The 24454-nt window shown below is 36.0% G+C and overlaps 1 protein-coding gene and 1 long non-coding RNA gene across 2 annotated transcripts; both read left to right on the forward strand.

Annotated features, from left to right (window-relative positions):
* Positions 1-5856: 5856 nt before the first annotated feature.
* On the forward strand, positions 5857-14726 carry LOC135074093 (keratin, type I cytoskeletal 9-like). The gene is made up of 28 exons (XM_063968400.1): positions 5857-5860; positions 6021-6044; positions 6139-6171; positions 6467-6508; positions 6700-6729; positions 6847-6897; positions 6980-7018; positions 7186-7209; positions 7599-7625; positions 7846-7884; positions 7977-7988; positions 8130-8162; positions 8357-8383; positions 8496-8540; positions 8642-8686; positions 9637-9666; positions 9912-9974; positions 10082-10108; positions 10303-10371; positions 10907-10948; positions 11037-11054; positions 11193-11255; positions 11520-11555; positions 11628-11708; positions 13062-13097; positions 13410-13430; positions 13583-13612; positions 14376-14726. Exons 1-28 carry the CDS (start codon positions 5857-5859, stop codon positions 14504-14506), a joined length of 1122 nt encoding a protein of 373 aa, XP_063824470.1. The 3' UTR covers positions 14507-14726.
* On the forward strand, positions 9010-9372 carry LOC135074312 (uncharacterized). The gene is made up of 3 exons (XR_010257808.1): positions 9010-9079; positions 9169-9186; positions 9296-9372. It is a non-coding gene; the product is annotated as an uncharacterized LOC135074312 (long non-coding RNA).
* Positions 14727-24454: the final 9728 nt, after the last annotated feature.

Genomic DNA, 24454 nt, shown 5'->3' on the forward strand with positions numbered 1-24454 from the left:
GGGTTGGCCCTACTTTTAGTTTTTTAGAACACAGTATTGCTTTCTCTTGGAGGGATTATGGAACGCGTTTATATGCTTCGGAGATCGGAGGTGGTTAGGTCCGTATGAATGAGGCGAAGAGGTTATTTTAGGCAAGAAATTGATTGAATTTTCAATTGATCTTACAAATCGTATGAATTTTCAATTGATATTGTAAAAATGAATTGTTTATTTCTTCATAAATTATGTGTGTTTATGATTTATTAGAATTATCTAAGGCTGCACCATCTTAATTTAACTTTAACAAACGTCAAAAATCTGCCAAATTCCAAAAAAAAGCATCGGTTATCGTTATAGTTAGCGTTAAAGCTGGTACAACTCAGCCTTAGACATTTATTTATTTAGTCATTTATACTTCAATGCCATAAATATTAACATTAGGCGAACTTAATGCCATAAGGCATTCTCATCCAGTTTACCTTTGACATTAGGGTCCTTATTACAAAAAAATAAACACGTTGAATATATTAAATTGTTTAAATTGACATTTAAATGGAAATGTCAGTTTAAACCAACGTTCAAGGCGCATTTAACTTTTCTAAAATAACACTGTAATATTTTCTCCTGATAACATAGAATCTGTGTCATTGAACGTGAAATATATGGCATAGCATAGGCATAGCTGATGTTATAAAATATTAAACATCAAAATCAGTGACTACCATGCAAGTGGAAATTTCAATACTAGTTTCCATCTCACCGTGGATAATGAAATTTATATAAATTACTATAAATACATGTAAACTAGCACAATAAGTATGTAATTTGATTTCACGCTGCATCAGTCGAAACATTTTACGGAACAATGCGGAACAGAGCAGTGGAAATAATTAAAGAAAAAGAACAACTTACAACACGACAGACAGTGGTATTAGTATGACATGAGCTACTGCTTACGTAATTAAAAGTAGCAAAAGGTATTTTATATAAAAAAGAGTACTATTTGACTGCTAAATCTGGATTATGTTTGTAAAACTACGATTTACTTAGAAAGAGAGGGCTTTTTAAATAGTTAATAATACTTGTCATTAAGGGTGAGATGCACCATCTAACTTTAGCGGTAACTATGATGAAGCGGTGCATTTTATATGGAGTTTGACAGATTTTTGACGTTTGTCAAAGTCAAAGTAAGATGATGCAACCCAGCCTTAGTACTTATTATTACTGTGACCAGTTCTCCTGATTTATTTGCATTTTGTTACATTTCATTTCTGAATGTGCATGGTCAACCAAAACAGGACAACCAAAACAGGACAACTTATTTGATGTCATAAAACCAATCAATTGTCACGGATCACGGCAAAGAAGACCTCTCCTTGAAAGAACAACTAGGTACATAAAATAATTAATGTTTACATATGTTTCCCCACCTTAGTGAGTTTATAAGCAACCCAACCAGTATCACGTAATTACCAACTATCACAGCGATCGGTTTGATTGCTGTCCGGGGTTCGTTCCCGGCCATATCACGGATTACGGACAAATGCGCCTCATTTCGTCAATATCGGGTTAAACATCGCTTAATTTGGTTCGTTTCGGTTCATTTTGGACAAATTCCATGCAGTTTTATTGAGGGATAAAAAGCAATGCGTATTTGCATTACGCGGTTTGTAACTGGTCTCATTTGATGGCAATTGGCGAGCCGCGTTTAAAATAGGTATGATTTGGCAGGTATTGGTAGATTGCACAATAAGCAATAATTTGTTACAAAATACTGATTATACTTAATTTTTGATTACGCATTTTAATGATGGGTTCTGCATGGGGACTTTTACTGTAAAATTTGGCAAAAATCGCTTTCAAAATGTATATAAAAAAGACATTTTCTCACAAAAGTAAAGAAGCCAACATTTTACTTGTACGTTTAAAAACTCTACATTCCTAACACATTCGTTAAAGGATTGTCAAAACGGTGCTATTGTTTACTTAAAGTACTACATTACGTATTACGTAAGTACTGGGACAGATGATAATTTTCCTAAAAACCACCACTCTAATATAGTTTTGGGAACGTTCGCGTTCCTTTTCGCTATTCACAGAATATTGTGAATGGTATTATACCTATTGGGTCTGTCAACAACTAATAGTTTTACCACATTTCATTAACCTCAGCGCGGATTCAGCGGGATTTACCGGCGGCTTTTTCGGCGGCGCGATTCGGCGCGCCGATCAAATCGGCCATTTATTTGTTCGCGCGCACTCGTCCGTGCCGGATAACGGATGTGTGCGGATACGCAGATATGATCGGATGTGTGCTTTATGTGGAATTTGTTTTTATATTTACTTTGTAATCTTGTAATCTGTAAAATGTTAGCTAAATAAGATTAATAAATTGTTAGTATTGTTAGGGGGCGGTCTCACGAGACTGTGTCTATATGATGCATGTAAGTAATAAGAAAGATTTATGAACAATCTTAATTCTCTCCCAATTAAACAACTTAATCGAAATCCGGCGAGATTTTTCCACTTTTCGGCGTGCCTGCGCGCTCTGATCAAATCAACCGTTTACTTGTGTGCGCGCTCACTCGAGCGTTGCACTAGTTTGTTTCCCCTTTTTATTAGGAGAAATTCATTCTTTCAGGTATCAGAGGCGATACACAGCTGAAATATTTAATAAAATGTACATTTTGCTGTATTGCCTAAATTGGCATACTCTACAAAAGTATATCAACGTGTCTTATCAGATGCTCAGTCCAATTTATGTGAAAACGTTATTTAAAAATACAACTTCCTCTTTCGCAATATGTACAGCAAAGTATAGGTTACAAGTTTAAAGAAAATTCTGAAATAAACTTTTTCCATGTTTCTTTAATAACAAGCATAGACTTCGATAGCCCAGGCACAGAATAAGTAATAGTACAGGTACAGAAGGATTACTCCGCAAGACGATTTAAATAAATGCGAGTCTTGCTACGACGCGATACAGTGGAATTCAGCTCGCACAGCACTACGTACCTACAATTTTATTCACCTACAAGTTTTGTCTCTTTCTATCGCGTGCCTCTGAACTCTTCTTACGCTGTTAGGGTTGCTATGCTGTCTAGTGAAAAAATAGAATTAATCTACTTAGGTATTTGTAATGAGGTACGTATGTAGGTAAGTATTAGTGTAATTTTACCTTTGTAAAAATAACATTTTAAATATACCTACTTAGGATAAAAGTACTTATTTTAATACAATGTCTTCATTCATACCTATTTTAACATAAGACAAATAAATTAAACATACCTACTATCACAGAAGAAAGAATGACATCATACCTACCTACTTACTACGCAAACACGAAACGGCTACATCCTAGAACGAGAGGCGTCGTCACCCAAAAATCATATTTGTATTTGGCTTTGCACAAACTTAATCCAATGTTACTCGCTGTACTTTGGCAATAATTTATTTTTTACTGAATATTGTTGGGGTGCCTATGCATTATGGTAAAATAACTAGCTTGTCGTAATTTGGTGTATCGATGTTACTCTTCCGTTTCATTTACCTACACGAAAAGGTAATAGTTAATATTTTAACGATAAAATTCTTAAAACATCATAAATTGTATTCAAAAGAAATTATTTATTAAAGGCAAAACATCAAGTCCCGTCGCGACGGGCGCGCGCGTGACACTCGACTGATATAATACCCGCCGGCGGGGCGCTTCGCTGTAGGTAATTATCGGATGTACCGCGCGGAGTGAGCCAGGCCTGGCCCAGGTAGATAGCCGTGTATTTAGAGTATTAGTTTTTTTATGCATAACAAGGCAGGTATTTGACCACAATCGCACCTGATGTTAAGTGGGATGCAGTCTAGGATGGTACATATCTGCCCTGTAAGTGTCTATTCACTCTCGCCTAGAAAAGGCCTGGATTATAATCTTCGGGAAAGACAGCAGCAGGCAACGAATTCCAATCCCTAGCTGTTCGCATTATAAAAGAGTACTAATACTTGTTTGCTTGCATAAGAATCCCATCTAATTAGGTGAAAAAATTCAACAAAACATTCAAGAACAACTGAACCGCTCATAAATCAAAGGCCGACCGTGAATCAATAAAACAAATAAAATTAAACTGTCGCATTAGGCTGATTTACGTGAGTTTTGATTGGAGTTTCCTTATAAATAGTGGATACATCTGGTTGAAGCTACATTGTGTCATCAACGGTGAACATGAGGTGCTTGATCGTTTTAGCAGTTGTGGTCGCCGTTGCCTGCGTGGGGGCGAGCTCCGTGGGCCATAGTGGTAATTATTATAATAAAAATACACCTATTTACAAAGCTAAGAATAAGGGACCTTTGGAAAAGTTTGAGGTGAATAAATGTTATAGTTATGTCGAACGTCATTTGGCTAAAACGAACGAAGCAAATGTAGAGTCGATAGGATATATCAGACTGGCGGCCACCCGCGACTTCGTACGCGTGGATCCCGTTTTACCCCCTTAGGGGTAGAGTTTCGTAAAATCCTTTCTTAGCGGATGCCTACATCATAACATCTAACTGCATGCCAAATTTCAGCCCGATCCGTCCAGTGGTTTGGGCTGTGCGTTGATAGATCACTATGTCAGTCAGTCAGTCAATCAGTCACCTTTGAGTTATATTTATATTTAGACTTATAATAGTACATTTTGGTTGCTAATCGTTCCTATAGCAACTATTTAAGATGTTGATATTGCATCATAGCAACAATCAATAGTCTTGTTTTAGGTACCTATATGCCATCGTGTGAAAATAAGGTGTCTCAAACGCAACGCTTTCACGTATTCAAACGTGAATCGATACACCAAAATGGGCGAGTTCTTACCGAACGCAACAAGTCTTTTGTACATTAAAAAGTGCACCAAAAAGCCTAACTGCATTTATGACTAGCGAAGAAATGACTAGAGTGTGACAACTACTTACTCTGAAAAAGCAATTTTTCCTATATTAAAAATCCAAACCAACCCTAATTATTATGTGTTTTTTTTAGCAAATAGATGAAAATAATTCTTTCCCCTTTCAGCCGGCGTAAGTTCGTCCAAGAACTCCGACAAGTACTCCAGTGACTACGACGATAGCGCTGAGGTCTACGGCGCAGGTGGTAAGTATTTTTTAACTACATAAACCCACCTAAATTCTAATTCTTTCTATGGAGGCACTGGATTCAATTCCCAGACATATCTGTCATGTCTGTCGGATTCGGATACCTATCGATCATCATCATCATCATCATTTCAGCCATAGGACGTCCACTGCTGAACATAGGCCTCCCCCAATGTTTTCCATGTTGATCGATTGGTAGAGACCTGCGTCCAGCCCTTCCCTGCTATCTTTATGGTGTCGTCGGCCCACCTATCTCTCGATGATGGCTCAAAAACTTTAACACAAAGGTTTATCCTGTTCTCACATAAATAGAAGGTTTAAAAAAGTATTGTCTTAAATATTTTTCACTTTATACGATTAACTTGTATTATTTATTTACAGTAAGCTCTGGAAGCAGCAGAGGCGCTGGTCATAGGAACAAAGGCAAGTATTTCAATTATTTGGTCACATTCAGTTCGACTTCTAAGTCGAAAGAAAGCTTACTTACTTTCATGAGGCGCTACAAATAATCAAGCGAACAATTGACTTATTCCACTATGAACCATTGACAATCCCCGTCAACGGGGATTAGTGAACTTTTTGTTCACTATTCCCCGTTAACGCCAATTGGAGCTTACTCGTATAATGTTAAAAATAAGATCCTAATATAACGGGGAATAGTGAACAAAAAGTTCACTTATCCCCGTTGACGGGGATTGTCAACGGGGAATAGTGGAATAAGCCGAACAATTTTCATATTTGTAATACAAGTAATGTGCCTAAAATACATTTAAACTCATTTTGTAGACATTAGGCAAATGAAAAAAATTGTTAAATATAATTAGTGACTTTCTTATAAACATGCAATAATAGCTGACACTAACATCACGAGTAAATCTGCTCTAAATTAATGTTTGTATTTGTTCTTTATTTACAGTTTATGGCAGCTCCGGCAGTTCAGGTAATTTAGTAGAGTATAGTTGGACCAATAGTAGAGAACAAACAGTATTTGAAAAATTATAAAATAATTTAAAACAATGTTTTGTTACAAATAGGATACGGGGAAGTATATGACAGCAATGAAGGAGGTAAGTTATAAGTGAAATTAAGAAATAAATTAAAAAAAAATAACTTATGATAATGTTTTTTCTGACAACGACGACCTGGTAAAGGTCGCGAGAAGAGCCTGGATGCGGGCAGCGCAGGACCGTTCATTGTGGAAAACCATGGGGGAGGCCTTTGTCCAGCAGTGGACGTCATTTGGCTGAGACGAACGAACGAACGTTTTTTCATCTATGTAGGATCTTATTTACACTGAGGTTTAGTTTACTCATATTTTTAATGATGAACGAGAATGAAATTAAAAATATTTGTGATTTTTAGTGTCGGACAGGAAAGTGAACAGCAGAGGAGGCAAAGCCAAATGTAAGTATAGGGTTGACAATAACAAATAATTCCCATATACCTACACTTTCTTAAAAAAACACTACTGCCCTGAACCAAAATAATTTGGAGTCAATTGATTTCGCATACATGACGTCATAGTTAATTCAAACTTAATTTGACGACGATTTATAAATGTTTATACCTAGTTTTAATATTTTACTTTATTGCAGACGGCGCCGTTGGTGGCTCAGCCAATTCAGGTAGTTTGTTATTTAAATTTTTCAACTTTTTCACGTTTTTGTATATTATTTTGAATAAAATAAATAAAATATATTTAATATGATTAAATAGGTACTTATAAAGTTTGTTTTTTACAGTACATGACACCGATGACGAAAACTATGGCAGCGGCGTCTCTGGAGTGGCAGGTTAGTTAATTTTATTCGAAAAAATCTTTTTAATATCAATATAGTAATTTAAAGTGAACTTAACGGTTTCATTGTTTTATAGGATACGGCAGCAGCAGTGGCTCTAAATCTGGACACTCACGTGAGTTTAAGTTTGTTATTTACTAGTACTTGATTATGGAGTACTTAACTAGGTACCACTTTATTATATTTTTTGGTATGCTAAATGTGCTTGTGATACGAGTAGGTTATTTATTATTTATTATTCTTTATTTACTCATAAAAACTACAATATAAATTGCTTTTCAGACCACGGTGCCGGCGCAAACTCAGGTAATTAATAAAGAATTTAATACTTACGAGCAAAAGTATGGAATCACACACAAGGGGTGTTGTTTTGAGTGATTATAAGAACTAAATGGCTTTGAAATATCTATGAAATGCTTACATTTTTATTAATCAGGTGATCCGTTTGCTCGTTTGCCTCTTGCCCCATAAAAAATCTTCTTTCAGTCATTTATTTCTTTAGATCGCTCGAAAGATATAGGTGATTCCATATTTTTTCTCGCGAGTGTAGTCAACTTCGTTGACCTATAATTACAGCCACTTTTAAATTCAAATTCAGATTCACTATAGGTACGTACCTATTACAGTCCTTTTCAGAGTAACACAATACGTGTGTATTTAATTAATAAGTTAACTAAAAATATATTTCTTTGTAGGATATGGCAGCGACGACGATGACTCTGGTAAGTTGTAAAATGACAGCTAAACCTTATAATTAAATTATGTAAAGTTTCGCAATTTTCATTGGCGAAACTCATTGTTTTTCTTGATAATACATATTTCAAAATGATCCTTGAAAAATTTGGCACAACATGTTAATAAAGAAAAAATAATATAAATGTGAAGGAAAAATAGTAGATATTTAGATAAAAATAAGAATAACAGATTATGGTATGGTTTTAGGATACGGAGCCCAAGCTGCGCGCGGAAGGAGCAAATCAAGTATGTCCCTGAACATTTATTGTTATACATTTATTGAATAAAAAGTTACACAAAGTTTTAGTTTTTTACAAAGTATTTAAATATTGTTTCAGGACACGGAAAGGGTAAATATAAAGTTGAATAATCGAAGCCATGGGAGGACAGTACACAAGTATCATACTAAATCAAACTTAGTAAAAATATTGAGTCTGCTATAAGAAAAAGGACAAAATGTTGTTATCATAAATCTATTAACTGTTTTCCAGGTCGAGGCAGAGGAGCCAGTTCCGCTAGCGGCTGTAAGTAACTTTAAGAAAATAAGTAACCGTAGATTGTTTTAACCATTTATACGGCAGTGGGAAAATAGTTCCCACTATAATGTATTTTGAACATTTTCCCTTGCAACCGCTATCAGGCTATAGAAACTTATTAAACTTTACATATCCGTAGTCAAAATCATGCCTTACAATAAAATACAATATTTATTTTACAGATGGTTCTGGATCATCCAGCAATTCAGGTTTGATTTTTTTTTGTATGAGTACCATCACAACATGGTAAAATGCGTCAAGCTTTGTTTGATTTGATTTTACTTGGGTGATAGTAAATAAATGAATAAATTTCTTTTACAGGAGTTTCCGAAGGTCGATACGGATATAGTTCGGATAGCAGTGAAGGTATTTATTAATTTAGTATTGAATACCTATACAAAACTTTTGCCCAAGAATATTGGAAATCAAATTAGAAACTTTAATTTATTCCATTTAATGTTATTTAGGATACGAATCAGGCGCTTATGGACAAGGCCAAGGAGCATACCGTGGTAAGTAGATATTTGCCAAAAGACTTTACAAAAATATTACAACAAAAGATTTGATTCTAACTTTAAAATAACTATATAAACTTTATAGAACTATGTGGGTAGGTACCTAGACTATTAGGAATTAGTAATTATTACCAATAGTAATTAATTTTTTAACCTTACAATAAAGGCAACTTAAAATGTTTCATTTTAGCATTCAGTGCACCGCAAGACGACGGTTGGTATACGACAGCAAGATTTTATAAATTCCGAATTAAATATTTACAAAACATCTTTGAAAGTTTGCTAAATACTTTAACAAAAAATATTTCAATATAGCAATTCGGGCAGCCATTAGCTACAATCCAGAATATGCTGCATATTTAACTAATCTTATCAACGAGATGCACCCAGGTAGGCTGGTCTTTGTTTCAATGTCTCATAAAGCAATAAATAAGGTTATCTTAGAATAAAAATATTTATTTATCAATATTATATTTCAGATATTGCTGAAAGAGTTGGTCGGTATTTTTTTTCTGTTATGTGTCTCAATTAAAGTGGGTACTTTTTATTCAATTAACTAGCAATCAGCAATATTGAATTTTCTCTAAAAGTAAATTAATTTTTCAGCGTACTACTATGATAATCTAAGGCCAGCCTCCTACTTATCTCGTAGACGCGACAACACCGATAACTTAGGTACCTACCCAATAATTGAACTTTATTTAGTTGATAACAAACTAAAATGTACGGATATTTAGGTAAAACAATAAAAAACAAAATATTTACTTGGAAAAAGATATGTACCTAAAGTATTTTTTTTATTAATAATAATAATAATTTTGTGAAGCCTCAATGTAACCTTGTTGGTGATCAAATAAATAAATAAATAATATAAAATAGGAATTAAAGTCGACATTCGCTCCACTTGTTCAATTTAATTTGCTATATTTTAAATATTTCATTCACAGATGCCGACGATGACAGCTATGAAAGTTCAGGTAAGTAACATTCAACTTCTTTGTATTGTATTACACACACACATTTAGCTTACCACGAGGGGTTAATTGAATTTTTAGAAACTTGTATTTACAAATTACTAATATTCTTTATATAAATAAAAAAATATCTCATCTCATTGCAAGGTTCTATAATTGACTGCAATACCCTAGTAAATACTACTTAGCTACTTTATGAATATTATTCAACTATGAGTTTATCTTACTATGATTTTATCTTCCATCAGTTTATGGGAGTTCGTCAAGCCATGGAAGAGGAAAAGGAAGGTCTAGCAGCAGCAAGAATCATTGTAAGATTCATTCATTTATTTATCAAAATTAACACTTTAAATGTAACGTCAAAGACCTTAAAAATAACACTTTGTAAAGGAAACTGAATTTGATAATAACTTTTCAGATGCTGGAAGCGACGATTACGATTCAGGTTAGACTATTTTCTATTTTTTTTTTTGCGCCCTCGCGCCTCGAACTTCGAACTTATAGCTCTATTTTAATTTGATTGAGATCAACACTGACAGAAAGAACTAAGTATCTAAAAGCTAATATTTAATTTTAAGCACAGATAGGCTGAAAGTTAAATTAAATATATGAAATGACATAAATTTATTTTTATTTTAGACTCGGAAGGCGTAGGAGTTTCTGGTTATGGCAAAGGGAAGGGACGAAGCAGTGGCTACAAGAACCAATGTAAGTTACGACCTAAAGGTGCGTTTTCACCATAATTTTTAAGTGACCCCTTTGAAAACAAAATTCCTGTTATGTGTTACCATAGGGATCACATAAACTTTAGGGATTGATGGTGAAAACGGCCATAATACAATATGAGCTCCAGTAAGGAGATCATTTACAAGGCTTAGAGATGAAAGCTAATAACCATTTACTAACACGCTGAACGCAGAAAGGTTTTTTTTTCAAGTTAAAGGACGTAGCACACTTATCAACTCGGAAAGGGATCGTAACCGTATAAACTCGAGGCGATCAGTATTATTTGTATGAAAACCTATACTGCAACGCACACTTATCCGCACCGTAACGTAAACGCCTCGCCTCGCGGTAGACAGCGCGCAAAAGGCGATGCAAGCCCGCGAAAGGCAATACGATGTTGATCCCCTTCCGAGTTGATAAGACTGCTATGACCTTTATAATTAAACCTAAATAAAATTAAATACTCTGAGAAACTCTTGGAAGGTTTCATGATATTAAATTAATTTGTTTTCTACAGATGCTGATAGTGATGATGATGGTGAAGGCTATGAAGGTTCAGGTATTTAGTTTGTTACGTTTTAAATATTGTAATATTTATGGTAATTTTGTCAAAAATGAATTTATTTAATTTACCATTTCTATTTCAGAATATGGAGCTGCTGGAAGTGAGTAAATAGTCTAAGAAAGAAAGAAGAAGTAGTCTAGAGCTAGTAAATAAAATAAAAATGTGTTAATTTTTTTTAATTACTTTTGATGTTATTCGAGTTCGTCCCATAAATATTTATGTTTATTATTTCCATCAGGTCAATACGGAGCTTCTTCAAGGAGCAAAGGAAAGGGCAGAAGTGGCAGCAGCAAAAACAAATGTAATTACACTTTTGACAACATGATAGCGACAATAAATAGAAGTTTTTCAAAATTTCATTTATTTTTACATCTGTTTAGAAAGTCTCTCCCGTTCACTATAATCCGGGCCTTTTCAAGGCTAGAGTGAATAGGCACTTACAGGACAGATATACCATCCTAGACTGCAGTCTAGTGAGATGCATCTCACTTAACATCAAGTGCGATTGCGGTCAAATATCTGCTTTGTTCTTGCTGTTGTTGTTAATTTTTATTTTTTTCTGCAGATGACAGCAACGAAGGCTATGAAGGATACGATTCAGGTACTTTTAATAACTTTGAATCAATACATCGTTGATAGTGAGGAAATATTATAATTTATTCTTTGGACATAGAGTCTGGCTCTGCGTCATCAAGAGGGCACCAGCACCATGGAGGCTCAAGCAGGAGCAAGGGCAGGAGCAGCAAACACCATCGTAAGTCAAATCTACTTTGTCCATTATTATGTCATATTTATAATGTCGTTCATATTTATTACTAGCGGGCCGCCCGCGACTTCGTACGCGTGGATCCCGTGTTACCCCCTTAGGTAGGTAATGAATTTTGCAACAATCCCGTCTTAGTGAGCACCTATGTTCTAAAAGGAACCCCCATGCAAAGAGACTCCTAGCACCTGTAGTTTCTGAGATTTCGTGATGAGTGAGTCAGTCAGTGACCTTTCGCTTTTATAGATATAGATTGAGAAAACATTCCTTTAATATAGATGGAGTCAGCGGCGCTAGCGGCTCTAGCTATGGAAGCCAGGGATACGATGATGATGACGGTAAATATTGTAAAACTACTTAAAATTTTAAAGGTAAACAGTAACTTGTAGTTTCAGAAACATGCTTTTAGCAAAGCATCGAAAAAATGTAAACAACAAGACAAACTTACTATTAAAGAAGTATTATTGAAGAACAATGAATAATATAAAATGTTTTTCTTGTTGTGACAGAAGAAGCAGCGGACAAACAAGGTAGAGTCCACGTGCACAAAGCAAAAGGTTCCCAGTAGAGCTCAGTTCTATAAACAATCCCTTCAGTAACATAAATTTATATTTATATATTATACAACAAATACTGCTAAATTTTTATAATATTTTAAGCCTATGCTCACGCCCAAGCCCAGTCACAAGCTCAAGCATCTGCAGGTAAATTATGTTTTTTCTTCAATATTTAATTAAAGTCACTATAATCTCTATATTTATAAAAGCGAAAGGTCACTGATTGACTGACTCACTCACTCATCACGAAATCTCAGAAACTACAAGTGCTAAGAGTCTCGAATTTTGCATGGGAGTTCCTTTTAGAACTGCTCACTAAGTAAGAACGGATTTCACGAAACTTCACCCCTAAGAGGGTAAAATGGGTTCCACGCGTACAAAGTCACGGGCTGCCGCTAGTATCACTTAAAAGTCATAATATCTACCTTCCAACTTTATAAATACGTACCTAATAGATTTGATTGAACTTTTGAATTTTATGAACCTAATTCTTGTTATCATTGCATGCATTATTTGTTTGTGTAAAGATGTTTTGTTGGTAGATCTTTATCAAAAAATAAAAAATGTAAAATAAATAATAGATAAATTGATCAAACAGAAGGCTATAGAGATAGATATATATAGTTTTTCGTATAGTTTATATATCTCTTAATTTTAAACAGGTATATGAAAATACACGGCGATTTCTAGATCAACAAAGTTTAAATTATTGTATTCTGAGAAATAAAATGAGTAAAAAAATATATTTTTATAGAAATGTAATTAAACACTTGACATTTTTGGACAGGTACTCAAAGATCGGCTGATCCAAATAATGCTGCAGGTGCGTTATTGAATGTATTGTTGTTCAGGCGACGGCACATCAACCAAAAAACTGTGGCATCTTATACAGCTGTAATAGTGCCAATTTTACAACAAAATGTTACGATGTGCCATCGGCTTTATTCATCATCATCATTACAGCCATAAGACGTCCACTGCTGAACATAGGCATAGAATGATTTCCATAATGCCCGGTTGGTAGCGGCCTGCAACCATCGGCTTGATTATATTCATTTTATTATTTGATTTTTGCAAGAAATAGAAGTTACACCTGAGTGAAAGAGTATTGCTGACGTTTTATTTCCTGTTTCAGGAGGAGAGGCTGCTTCTAGAGGTATTAACAAAAAATATTAATGTTCTTTTATTGCTATCTGACTAAAGTACCTACACTAAATTTTTGATAACCGAATTAGATAAATAAATAAAATCTGTAAATAATTTACTTTAATAAACATATTTCTAATAAAATGAATTAAACTTTTCCAGCCGGTTATTCACCATTTCAGCCTGGGTTAGGTGAGTTCATTATTTTAATAGTTCATAATATTTCTTATTAAATGTGATATTGAAAACCAATTGGTAAGCCAAGCTATATTTAGGACATAGAACGCGAAAATTTAAAATACCCAGCATGATACTTATGTACCTAGGTAAAGTTAGCCTCAAAATACAATCCCTAAAGTACGAAATTTGTCCGCTTTGATGTGGTAATTTTCTACAAAAATAAACTTCTATGTAAAATTCAACAAAACAGAGAATGCTCAATATTTTACGTTCCATTTCAAGCAATCACAGTGAATTATAAATAACTTGAAAAATCTTGAAAAAATACCCAAAATTGATGAAACAAACGCTGGCCGTAACAGCTTGAATTTGAAAATTTCGACGGGTTCATCCAGTGTCTAAGGGCCAGAACAGACTGTGAAACGCAACTGCAACGAAACTGAAACTGCTAGTTACTTTTGAGTTGCATCTAAGTTTCTGCCATAGCGTCCGTTGAGAGACCACACATGACGCGACCAGTTTGAAACTTTCAGTTTCAGTTTCATTCATCAGAATCATCAGAAAGTTGCAGTTTCGTTGTAGTTGCGTTTTACCGTCTGTTCTGGGCCTAAGTAGGTTCAATTCCCGCCCTAGGCAGTTCGATTTTTTCAAGTTGTTTATAATTTTCAAATGAGTTTGAGATGCAACTCTTAACGCTAAAAATTCATTAACTATTTATTATAATCACAGTGAAGGCACGGGTGAAGGCGTGACTAACAAATTGTCTCGTTTTCAGGTGGAAAGGTGTCTTGTTGGACAGACGCAGATTGCCAATATCCCTGCTCAAGTTGTAATAACAGTTCATATTTCTGTTATACTAACCCAGGCCAACAAGGCTACTGCATGTGCATGCCTTACATGTATTGACGTTTCAGAAACAGTACCTCTGCCTCCAAATCACGATAAGACTCTTTCGACCACTGGAAGTCTTTTCAACTACTCGATGTATTTTTCTATGACTGCTAAAATCTCAGTGAATACCAGCATTTTTTTGCAATTAGACTTGATATCCATTGTATCTTTGAAAAATATCCTGGGCAAAGGACTATTTTATCTTATACATATATACTTATATACGTGTATGTATTGCGATTCATTATGTATTCTTGTTAATAAAGTTTATTTATATGAAATGTGTTTTTACTTTCCTTACCCGTTAGTATAGGATGGAGGTATCTCCAACTTGAAACACTATTACTAAATTCAATAGGTTATTAATATGTATTTTCTGATACCTAACTATAGGCTGTAAACGATAAGTGATCTCGCTCGATTATTTCAAAACTATACAAGACTAGCGGCCGCCCGCGACTTCGTACACGTGGATCCTGGTTTACCCTCTTAAGGGTGGAATTTCGTAAAATCCTTTCTTAGCGGATGCCTACGTCATAACATCTACCTGCATGCCAAACAGCCCGAGCCGTCCAGTGGTTTGGGCTGTGCGTTGATAGATCACTATGTCAGTCAGTCAGTCAGTCAGTCACCTTTGAGTTATATAATATATTTAGATTTAGATATCGGAAAACTGGTAACTGATCCTAAAAATGCTTCAATAATTCTATCAAACGGTATCAATAATAGGTTACAGAATAAACTAGATCTATCCAAAAAATCAATGTTTCCAGCTTCCAGCAATACATTTAGTACAATAAGTGATCTTAGACGATTATTTTCTAAAATACAAAAGATGTCGAAAAGCTGTAGTGCTTCAGAACTACCTACAGTTTTTCGATAACCCGTTTGATATGATAGAGCTCGTTAAACACTTTCAGGGTGTTAACACTAACGCCATCCAGCGGCAACTGGAGGAGAAACGACACGTCACAGATTAGCAAGACATACATCGACCGGTGCCGCACAGTTCTTCGGTACTCCGATAGATGGCGCTGTCCTCCATGTATAAAACGCGATGACATAAATTTCGTCTACTTCACTTCATTACTTCACTTATTAACTTTCATTCGATTACCATTGTAAACGTCAAATAAACGTTATAGTCTAAATTCAAATATAAAATTATTCATTGAGTACGAGTACTACCTATCCCAGCTGAACCTGATCTGCTAGTCTGAGGCGCAAACATTGGTCCATCTCACCGGAATTCGAGGAAACCAGTTACCTACATCGATAGCCTACGCATCAGCATCAGCAGGCACCATCAGAAGCATCAGCCAGGTCGTATTCCCTCCCCTTCGTGTCCTTCCAGATCATTTGTACTAATACCGTGCCTTTTCTCCCAGGAAAATCAGCCGTTCATCAGCCGTTCACCGTGAAACTGTGAGTACTTTTCCTTTGCTTTCTTTAGACCCCAAAATGAGTGTAGATAGTAGGAAATCTAATTTGGAACTACCAAAATCTCCCGTTAAATATAATTTAAACGATCTTAAACGTGTGCGTGGTACTTTAAAATCCCGTATTACTCTTTTACAGAAATTTGTAGTTAAATTTGAGCTAGATACACCTACCCTCTTGCAAAAATCTGAATTAGAAATTCGTTTGCAGAGTGCTAAAGATACTTTTCAGGAATTTAATAATATTCAAAGTAAAATAGAAATGTCAGTTGATGAAACAGAGCTTGATGAACAATTAGAATATCGAGACACATTTGAAAGTTCTTATTTTAGTATTCTAGCAGTGATTCATCAGTTAATTAAACCGGAAAGAGACTCTAAAGGTTCTGAAAGTTTAGCACAGCAACAAAAAACTGTTACTAATATCAAATTACCAGATATTAAACTACCTTCCTTTGATGGGTCTTATGATCGTTGGCTTGAATTTAAAAATTCATACTTTTCACTAATTCATAAACGAAGTGATCTAGATTTTATTCAGAAATTCCACTATTTAAAGTCATCCGTGAGTGGTAGCGCTTTACAAGTCATAAGTGCATTAGAATTTACGGGTTCCAATTACATTCACGCATGGGAGTTATTGGAGAATAGGTTTCATAACGAGCGACTTTTGGTGCATAATCATGTGAAGGCATTATTTAATGTTCCGTCTGTCACCAAGGAATGTTCACAACAGATTCGATTGTTGATTGAGTAGAGATGAAACGGATAGTTGTTTGGCCGGATACCGGATACCGGATATCCGGCCAGCTGCTAGGCCGGATAGCCGGATATCCGGCGGCCGGATAGTTGGCCCATAGTCTCGTTGCATGTCGTGACGAGTTTAGCGCCGCACAGGTGCTTCGAACGCGATCAGTGGGTCTATTAGTATAGTAGGTAGACTAAACTTGACACACTTTTCGAAAATCGAATTCGTCCGAATAGAATGTCAGATTTTGCCACTTGTCTAGGGGGCAGATTAATTCGGGCGATTTTGGTTGCCATCGTAAGTGCAGCGAAAATTAAATTAGTTTACTTACTGCGTAATCTGACTGAACAGCATCATGTCATCAGACCATCAGTGAAAAAAAGATCGCCTATTTTGTTTGGCAATAATTCAACATTAACAGATATTTACTATTTATTTATTCATCATTAGAGTGAATAGCTCAGAAAAAAGAAATTAGTTTTTTGAAAGGCCTTAAACTTTTTGGACTTTAAATAAAAGCCGTCATTATTATAAGCCATTTTATTGATATTTACCTCTAAGATTAATGTATTTCATTTTATTAACAGGAAATTGTCGTAGTTTTTTAATATCCGGTATCCGGCCGGATAGTGAGTTACTATCCGGTATCCGGCCGAATAGTAAATTTAGGCCGGATATCCGGCCACCGGATAGTTACCGGATATCCGTTTCATCTCTAATTGATAGCATATTACGTAACTTACGGGCCTTAAAATCTTTAAATGAACCGACAGACAATTGGGATACATTAATAATTTACTTAATTATTTCAAAGCTAGACGTATCAACTGAACGGGAATGGAAAAATCACAATTATTGGATCTAACACGCACACAAAAATAACCTTAGACGAATTATTGCAATTTTTACGTAACCGAGCAGATACGTTAGAAATGATTCATTTAAATCGTCCTAAAGGCACCGTTACTTCCGTTCGAAACACTTATGACTCAAAACGGCAACAATCACAAACCACTCATAGTTATGTCACTACGAATAAACCTAAAGAAAAACGCATACGTCACTGTTTAATGTGTAAAGATAATCACGCACTTTATGCCTGCACAGTTTTCTTAAATTTACCCATAGAAAGTAGATTAACATTCGTGGATGAACATAAACTTTGCCGTAACTGTTTGCGTGCCGGTCATTCAATTACTGACTGCTTATTCGGTCCCTGTAAACAGTGTCAGTCGAAACACAACAGTTTATTACATTCAAATATAAATAAACTTGACGGTCAATCGAAATTAATAAATAAAAATTTGAACGGTAGTAGCACATCGACCGCCTTGCATTCCTCAACCGTTAACTCGAGTACGCCCAACATACTGCGCGGTACACAAATTGTGTTTCTTTCCACTGCGTTGATAGAAGTTGCGGACGATAAAAACGAATTTCATACCGTCCGAGCTCTTCTTGACAACGGAAGTGAACATTGCATTATTACAGAAAACTTATGTAAACGTTTAAACGCATCTTTATTACAGTCCACTATACGTATTTCAGGAGTAGGACAATCGGTCTCACACTCTAATAAATCGTGTAATATTCATATACGTTCTAAGTTGAGTGATTATAATGCGAATATTACTTGCTTAGTTTTGCCGAATATTACTATGCGTGTACCTTCAAATCACATTAATTGTGATCTCATACGAATACCAGATAATATTTCACTGGCAGACCCCACTTTTAATGTACCTTCAGAAATAGATATTTTGATAGGTGCTGATACGTTTTGGGAGTTATTAAACGTTAATAAAATTCGATTACCTAACGGTCCGTTCTTACAAGATAGTAAGCTAGGCTGGCTTGTTTCAGGTCCGTTGTATACAGACAGCTTGCGCATTAATAATCAAGTGTCTTGTAATTTTTCTCAAAGTTTAGATACGGAAATTCGTAAATTTTGGGAAATAGAAAATATTCCTAAACGTCTTGTTCTCACTGAAGATGAGTTATTTTGCGAGAAATTATTCGAAAGCACAACTAAACGAGAAAAAAACGGTAGATTTTCAGTTAGAATACCTTTTAAAGATTCTACAAATAATCTTGGTGAATCATACACGATGGCTTATAATAGGTTTTTATCTTTAGAGCGAAAATTAAATAAATTACCTGAATATAAGAAAATGTATTGCCAATTTATGCGTGAATATGAGGAATTAGGACACATGACACATATCCAAACATATGGCTTTCCTTATTACTTTCTTCCTCATCACGGTGTTTACCGTGAAGGTAGCCTAACAACTAAATTGCGAGTAGTATTTGACGCGAGTGCAGTCACGGCATCAAATAAATCACTTAACCCGGCGCCAATGACGTGAAAATAATTGCAAAGACGATGACCCCGGGTCATATTGACCCACATTTCATCGATAATTTTTCAGGAAATTGTACAAGTAATCTTAATTTTAATTACTGTCTATGTATATAGGGTTCTTTACTGAGCTAATCAAACAAAAATAAAACGAATATATGAAATACATATTTTTTTATGAATTTTTAAACAAAACATGAAAAAATCTTGTATAGAAACACATTTGAGTCTATATTTTTTGTTTTTGGTAAAGATTTTTAGTATTAATAGGAATCAACAATGTTATATAGTGAAAAAGAGATAAAATCAACTTTTTATATGCAGATACAATGAGATCAGTCTTCTACTTCATCATTCGGAGCCATGAAACTGCTGCAACTGGTGCAGTATGTAATAAAATGGTCTGGGCATGTAAATGTGGCATGACGCACTTGCCGGCGTCGTACTAATGCAAGTTCGAGATTATCCGAAGACTGAGTCCCCATTACTTGCGTCCTTTTCACATTCGTTGCCATTTCTAAGTTCTGGCTATTACAGCCTGAAATTCTTCAATCTCGGAATCCGGCTCTTCCAGGAACGCTACATTCTTGCTGGGTCATTTAACAAAGACATTTTGACTAAAACTTAAAAAAGAACAACATAAGCTAGCACTAAACACAAAACAAGCGAATAAAAGTACAATATGAATCACCGCGCCACCGATGACGCCGGGTCATAATGACCCGTTTTAATTTGAAGCCAGTGTAATTCGCTACGCAAGCGGAGTCACAATACGTTGACTGACGGAATGGATTTAGGGAGGTTCTATCTCCAGCTATACGAACGCTCTAACCACAAAATGGACGCAAAGAAAAATTATGTCAAAGTCAAAATTTCTTTATTTGTTTAGACTAATAAATAGTTCTTACAAATCGTCATTTTGCTCTTAAGGAGCCTCTACATGTCTCATAATCTTTTTACCCTACCAGCGCTTCGAGACCAACATTTGGCAAGTGCTGAGAAGAAGCGCCGCAACAAACTCAGTCACCACTGTCTGCCGGTTAATATAAATAAATAGAAATAGCAGTAGTAGGTACATTCGATTCAGGAGCAGTTCACTGAATTTACCATGCATTCTTGTATAGTGTATCTTATAAGAATGGGTATACAAAATTGCGTGGTATATTAAACAAGGTAGTGACGTGCTAATATCTAGACTTACAGATTACATACTTAAATACTAGTAGAAATGACTCGCATACATAAATTGGAATAACTTGGATTGACCAGTCCCCGAAAGCAGCGCCTGTTCACAGACATGACGAGTGAACCAGCCATCGCTTTACTCGACCATATTAGAGGGAATGTAACGACCCGCCTCACTACGCCACCACCCCAGAGACATTTTAGTGAGAATGACAATACCAAGTTATCTCTTAGAGAAAAAAAAAACTAATAATAAAGCTAAGTAACAGTCCAGATTGAGAAGCATGACACTATAACATTTTAGAAAATTAGATTAGTTTATACATGAACGTTTGAAAATGCCTCGGGTCAAAATGACCCAGCGTCATTGACGCCGGGTTAATGATATTCAATACGCCGGACCGCCTCTTCAAAATGACACTTTCTCAATCTTATTAAGATTTAGGCAGCACAAGCACGTCGCATGCGCGGATGTAGAAAAAATGTTTAGGCAGGTAAACATACAAGAGGATATGAGACAATATCAATTAATCCTCTGGCGTGAAAGTCCGTCTGATTGCCTAAAGGTTTATCAATTAAACACAGTCACTTATGGCACTGCATCCGCACCCTACTTAAGTATGCGTTGTTTACAACAACTTTCACAAGAGTGTGACGACAAGGAAGTAGCTCGTGTCATTAGGGAAGACTTCTTTGTAGACGATTTAATCACAGGCCACGACGATCCTCAATCATTAATAAAGATATGCGAAAAAACATCTAAAGTATTGCAATCAGGTTGTTTTCCACTTCGAAAATGGACCTTAAGTAGTGACATTACGCAACAATGTTCAAAGGAACTTTCGATTGGTGAACTAATTCAAAACAAAACGTTAGGATTGGGCTGGTTAAATTCTACTGATGAATTATATTTTGCGTCTAAAATCGACATGAAAGAAAATACAGTACTTACTAAACGTCGTATGTTAGCCATTATAGCTCAAATTTATGACCCGCTAGGTTTATTAGCTCCAGCTATTATCATTGCCAAAATATTAATTCAAAAGCTGTGGCTTCTAAAAATAGATTGGGATGCGACCGTACCCGATGACGTCACACATACTTGGTTTAACTTCATAGATTCTTTGCAATGTCTCGGTGATTTACGTATCCCTCGATTCGTAAGGAGTGTTCACACTCAACACACCGAGTTACATATTTTCACAGACGCATCTCAAGATGCTTATGGGGCGTGTGCATACGTGCGTACATTAGACGGTTCAGATGTAATTGTAAAATTACTTTGCGCAAAAAATAAAGTAGCACCCCTCAAAGCTATAACTATACCTAAACTTGAGCTTTGTGGTGCTCACATAGGGGCAAAACTTTATGAAAAAATTATTGAATCACTTTCATTAAAATTCAATAAAGTATATTTTTGGTCAGACTCCACCATTGTTTTGGGCTGGCTTCGTATGTCTCCTCATTTACTTAAAACGTTTGTACAAAACCGAGTTACTGAAATAAACGAGTTAACTGGTGGCATGCCGGTGTTGCATGTAAATGGCAAAGATAACCCGGCAGACTTAGTATCTAGAGGCCTTAACTTGGGATTGCTTAAAGATTCTAAACTTTGGTGGAACGGACCCGATTTTTTGAGTAAACATGATTTCATAAATTCAAATATTTCTGATTATAATGATAATTTAATAAATAATATAAGCCTGCCTGAACTCAATTTAAAGAAATTAAGTTATTTTTCTCATAAAATGCCACATTTAATAGATTTCAATCGATTTTCATCAGTTACTAAATTAATTCGCACCGTTGCTTATGTACTCCGCTTTATAAACAAGATGCGCTTGCGAGCGAAGGAACGCCATAGTGAAAAAACAAGTTCCTTGTCAGTCGACGAGCTAAATCGATCAGAGCGCGTCGTCTGTAAACTTGCACAGTTACAGTCGTTTCCTCATGTTTACGAGTGCCTAAGGAACGGAGTGTCAGTTGATAAGTGTGACAAGGATGAGAGGAAACGTGTGTTAGGACTAAGTGTGTTCCTAGATGAAGCCGGACTAATTCGAATCAGAGGAAGATTAGGTAATTCTTCAAGTTTTGAATACGATAAAAAACATCCAATTCTACTGTGCAGTAATAATCGTTACACTATGTTGCTTTTTAGGGACGCACATGTGAAATTAATGCACGCAGGCCCACTTCTACTAATATCACACATGCGTGAATGTTACTGGCCTCTCAAAGCAAGGAATTTGGCAAGAAAAATCGTTAGTGAATGTGTGATTTGCACCAGAAACAAAGGTAAAACTTTATCACCTATTATGGGGAATTTACCTAGTGCTCGCGTAGAACCTGGATACCCCTTCATACGTTGTGGTGTAGATTATGCTGGGCCAGTGATGATATTAAACAGAAAAGGAAGAGGGTCTAGATTAATAAAAGGTTACATTTGTTTATTCATATGTTTTATTACTCGTGCTATACATTTGGAGCTCGTTAGTAGTCTTTCTTCAAATGATTACATATTGGCCTTTAAACGTTTCATATCTCGACGTGGAAAACCGGTAGATATGTTTTCAGATAACGGGAAAAATTTCGTAGGAGCAGAGAAAGAACTTTCTATATTTTTAGATGACAATTTTGAACAAATTTCAAATTTTGCCACGCACAATAGTATCAAGTTCCATAGAATACCTGCTTATGCAAGTCATTTTGGAGGTCTCTGGGAAGCGGGGGTGAAGTCTTGTAAGTTTCACCTTAAACGTGTTGTAGGAAACGCTAATTTAACTTATGAGGAGTTTAGCACGGCATTAGTTCAAATCGAGGCCGTCCTGAACTCCCGCCCCATGTCACCTCTGTCCTCAGATCCAAACGACCTTCTACCATTGACCCCTGCTCATTTCCTCATCGGCCGACCGCTGACTGCGACTGGTTCACGAGACCTGAGCTGTGAGCCAACCAGCAGCCTGACACGCTATCGCCGAGTAGAACAACTGCGACAACATTTTTGGAAGCGATGGGCAACCGAGTACATCTCTGAGCTGCAGCTGAGAACTAAGTGGAAACAGCATGCTGAAGACATCAAGCTTCACAGCCTTGTGCTTATCAAAGAAGATCACTTGCCACCTCTGAAGTGGAGGCTGGGACGAGTCATACGTCTGTTCCCAGGCAAAGACGGCGTATCTCGTGTGGCTGACATACGCACAGCAGCTGGCGTAGTCCAACGCGCCTTCTCCAAGATCTGCCCACTGCCAGTGCAGCCCATTGAAGATGACAACCGATCCTGAATAAGTTCCCATTTTGGAAGTGATACTCCCAAGGCCGGGGGTATGTTAACCCTTTCACGCATATGGGACACATTTGTCCCCGCATAGTTTTTACGATTTACAGTAATACTAGTTAAGTTAAACCCTTTGTAGTTTAATATTCTTAAATTTTATTATTATCTTTTATGATTATGCGCTATAAATAATAAAGAACGCGATTCCTTGTGTAAAAAAATACTGGCACAAAATGTGAAAAAAAAAATTCGTTAGACGTCAAAATTAAAAAATATTTTAATATTACTTAGCGGCTGTTTGGCCATTATTTTTCTTCCGATTTACATTCACTAATAAGTATAATTATCGTTTTATTACATATTTTCGATTTTCTTCGTATGTATAATGAATATTATGTAAAAATCTGTATTGGGACACGGGTGTCCCTATGTGCCTCAAAGGCAACTTAGTTCTTACTAAGGATATTGTTTGCCTCGTTATAATTTGTAAGTTTATATTGATGTTTTATTTATAATTCATACATATTTTTTATAAATCATTTGTCTTCTAATCGACTTGAAGAAATTTCGCTCAGAAAAGACGAAATTTAGAAGTCATGATGACTGAAAATAGTGACAACGAGGATGGTTTCCTCCCTGATGAAAGGGTGTCTACTGCTGGACAGAGGCTTCCCTGAGGATTTTCACAACAATCGTTCCTGTGCTGCTCGTATACATGAATGTACATGAGCAGCACAGGAACATGAGGCCTGCCACACTGCGTCTTCCTATCCGTGGGCGCCACTCGAGAAATTTTCTGCCCAAACGGCCATCACTTCTGCGAGCTATGTGCCCTGCCCATTGCCGCGGAAGTTTGGTAATTATGCGGGCTATGTCTGTTACTTTGAGTCTCCTGCGGACTTCCTCATCACCCTTTGGGTGACTTTGAGCCTTCTCATAAGGCCCATAGTGAAGG

This window comes from Ostrinia nubilalis, chromosome 8 (assembly GCF_963855985.1).
Source record: "Ostrinia nubilalis chromosome 8, ilOstNubi1.1, whole genome shotgun sequence".
NCBI classification, from domain to species: domain Eukaryota; kingdom Metazoa; phylum Arthropoda; class Insecta; order Lepidoptera; family Crambidae; genus Ostrinia; species Ostrinia nubilalis.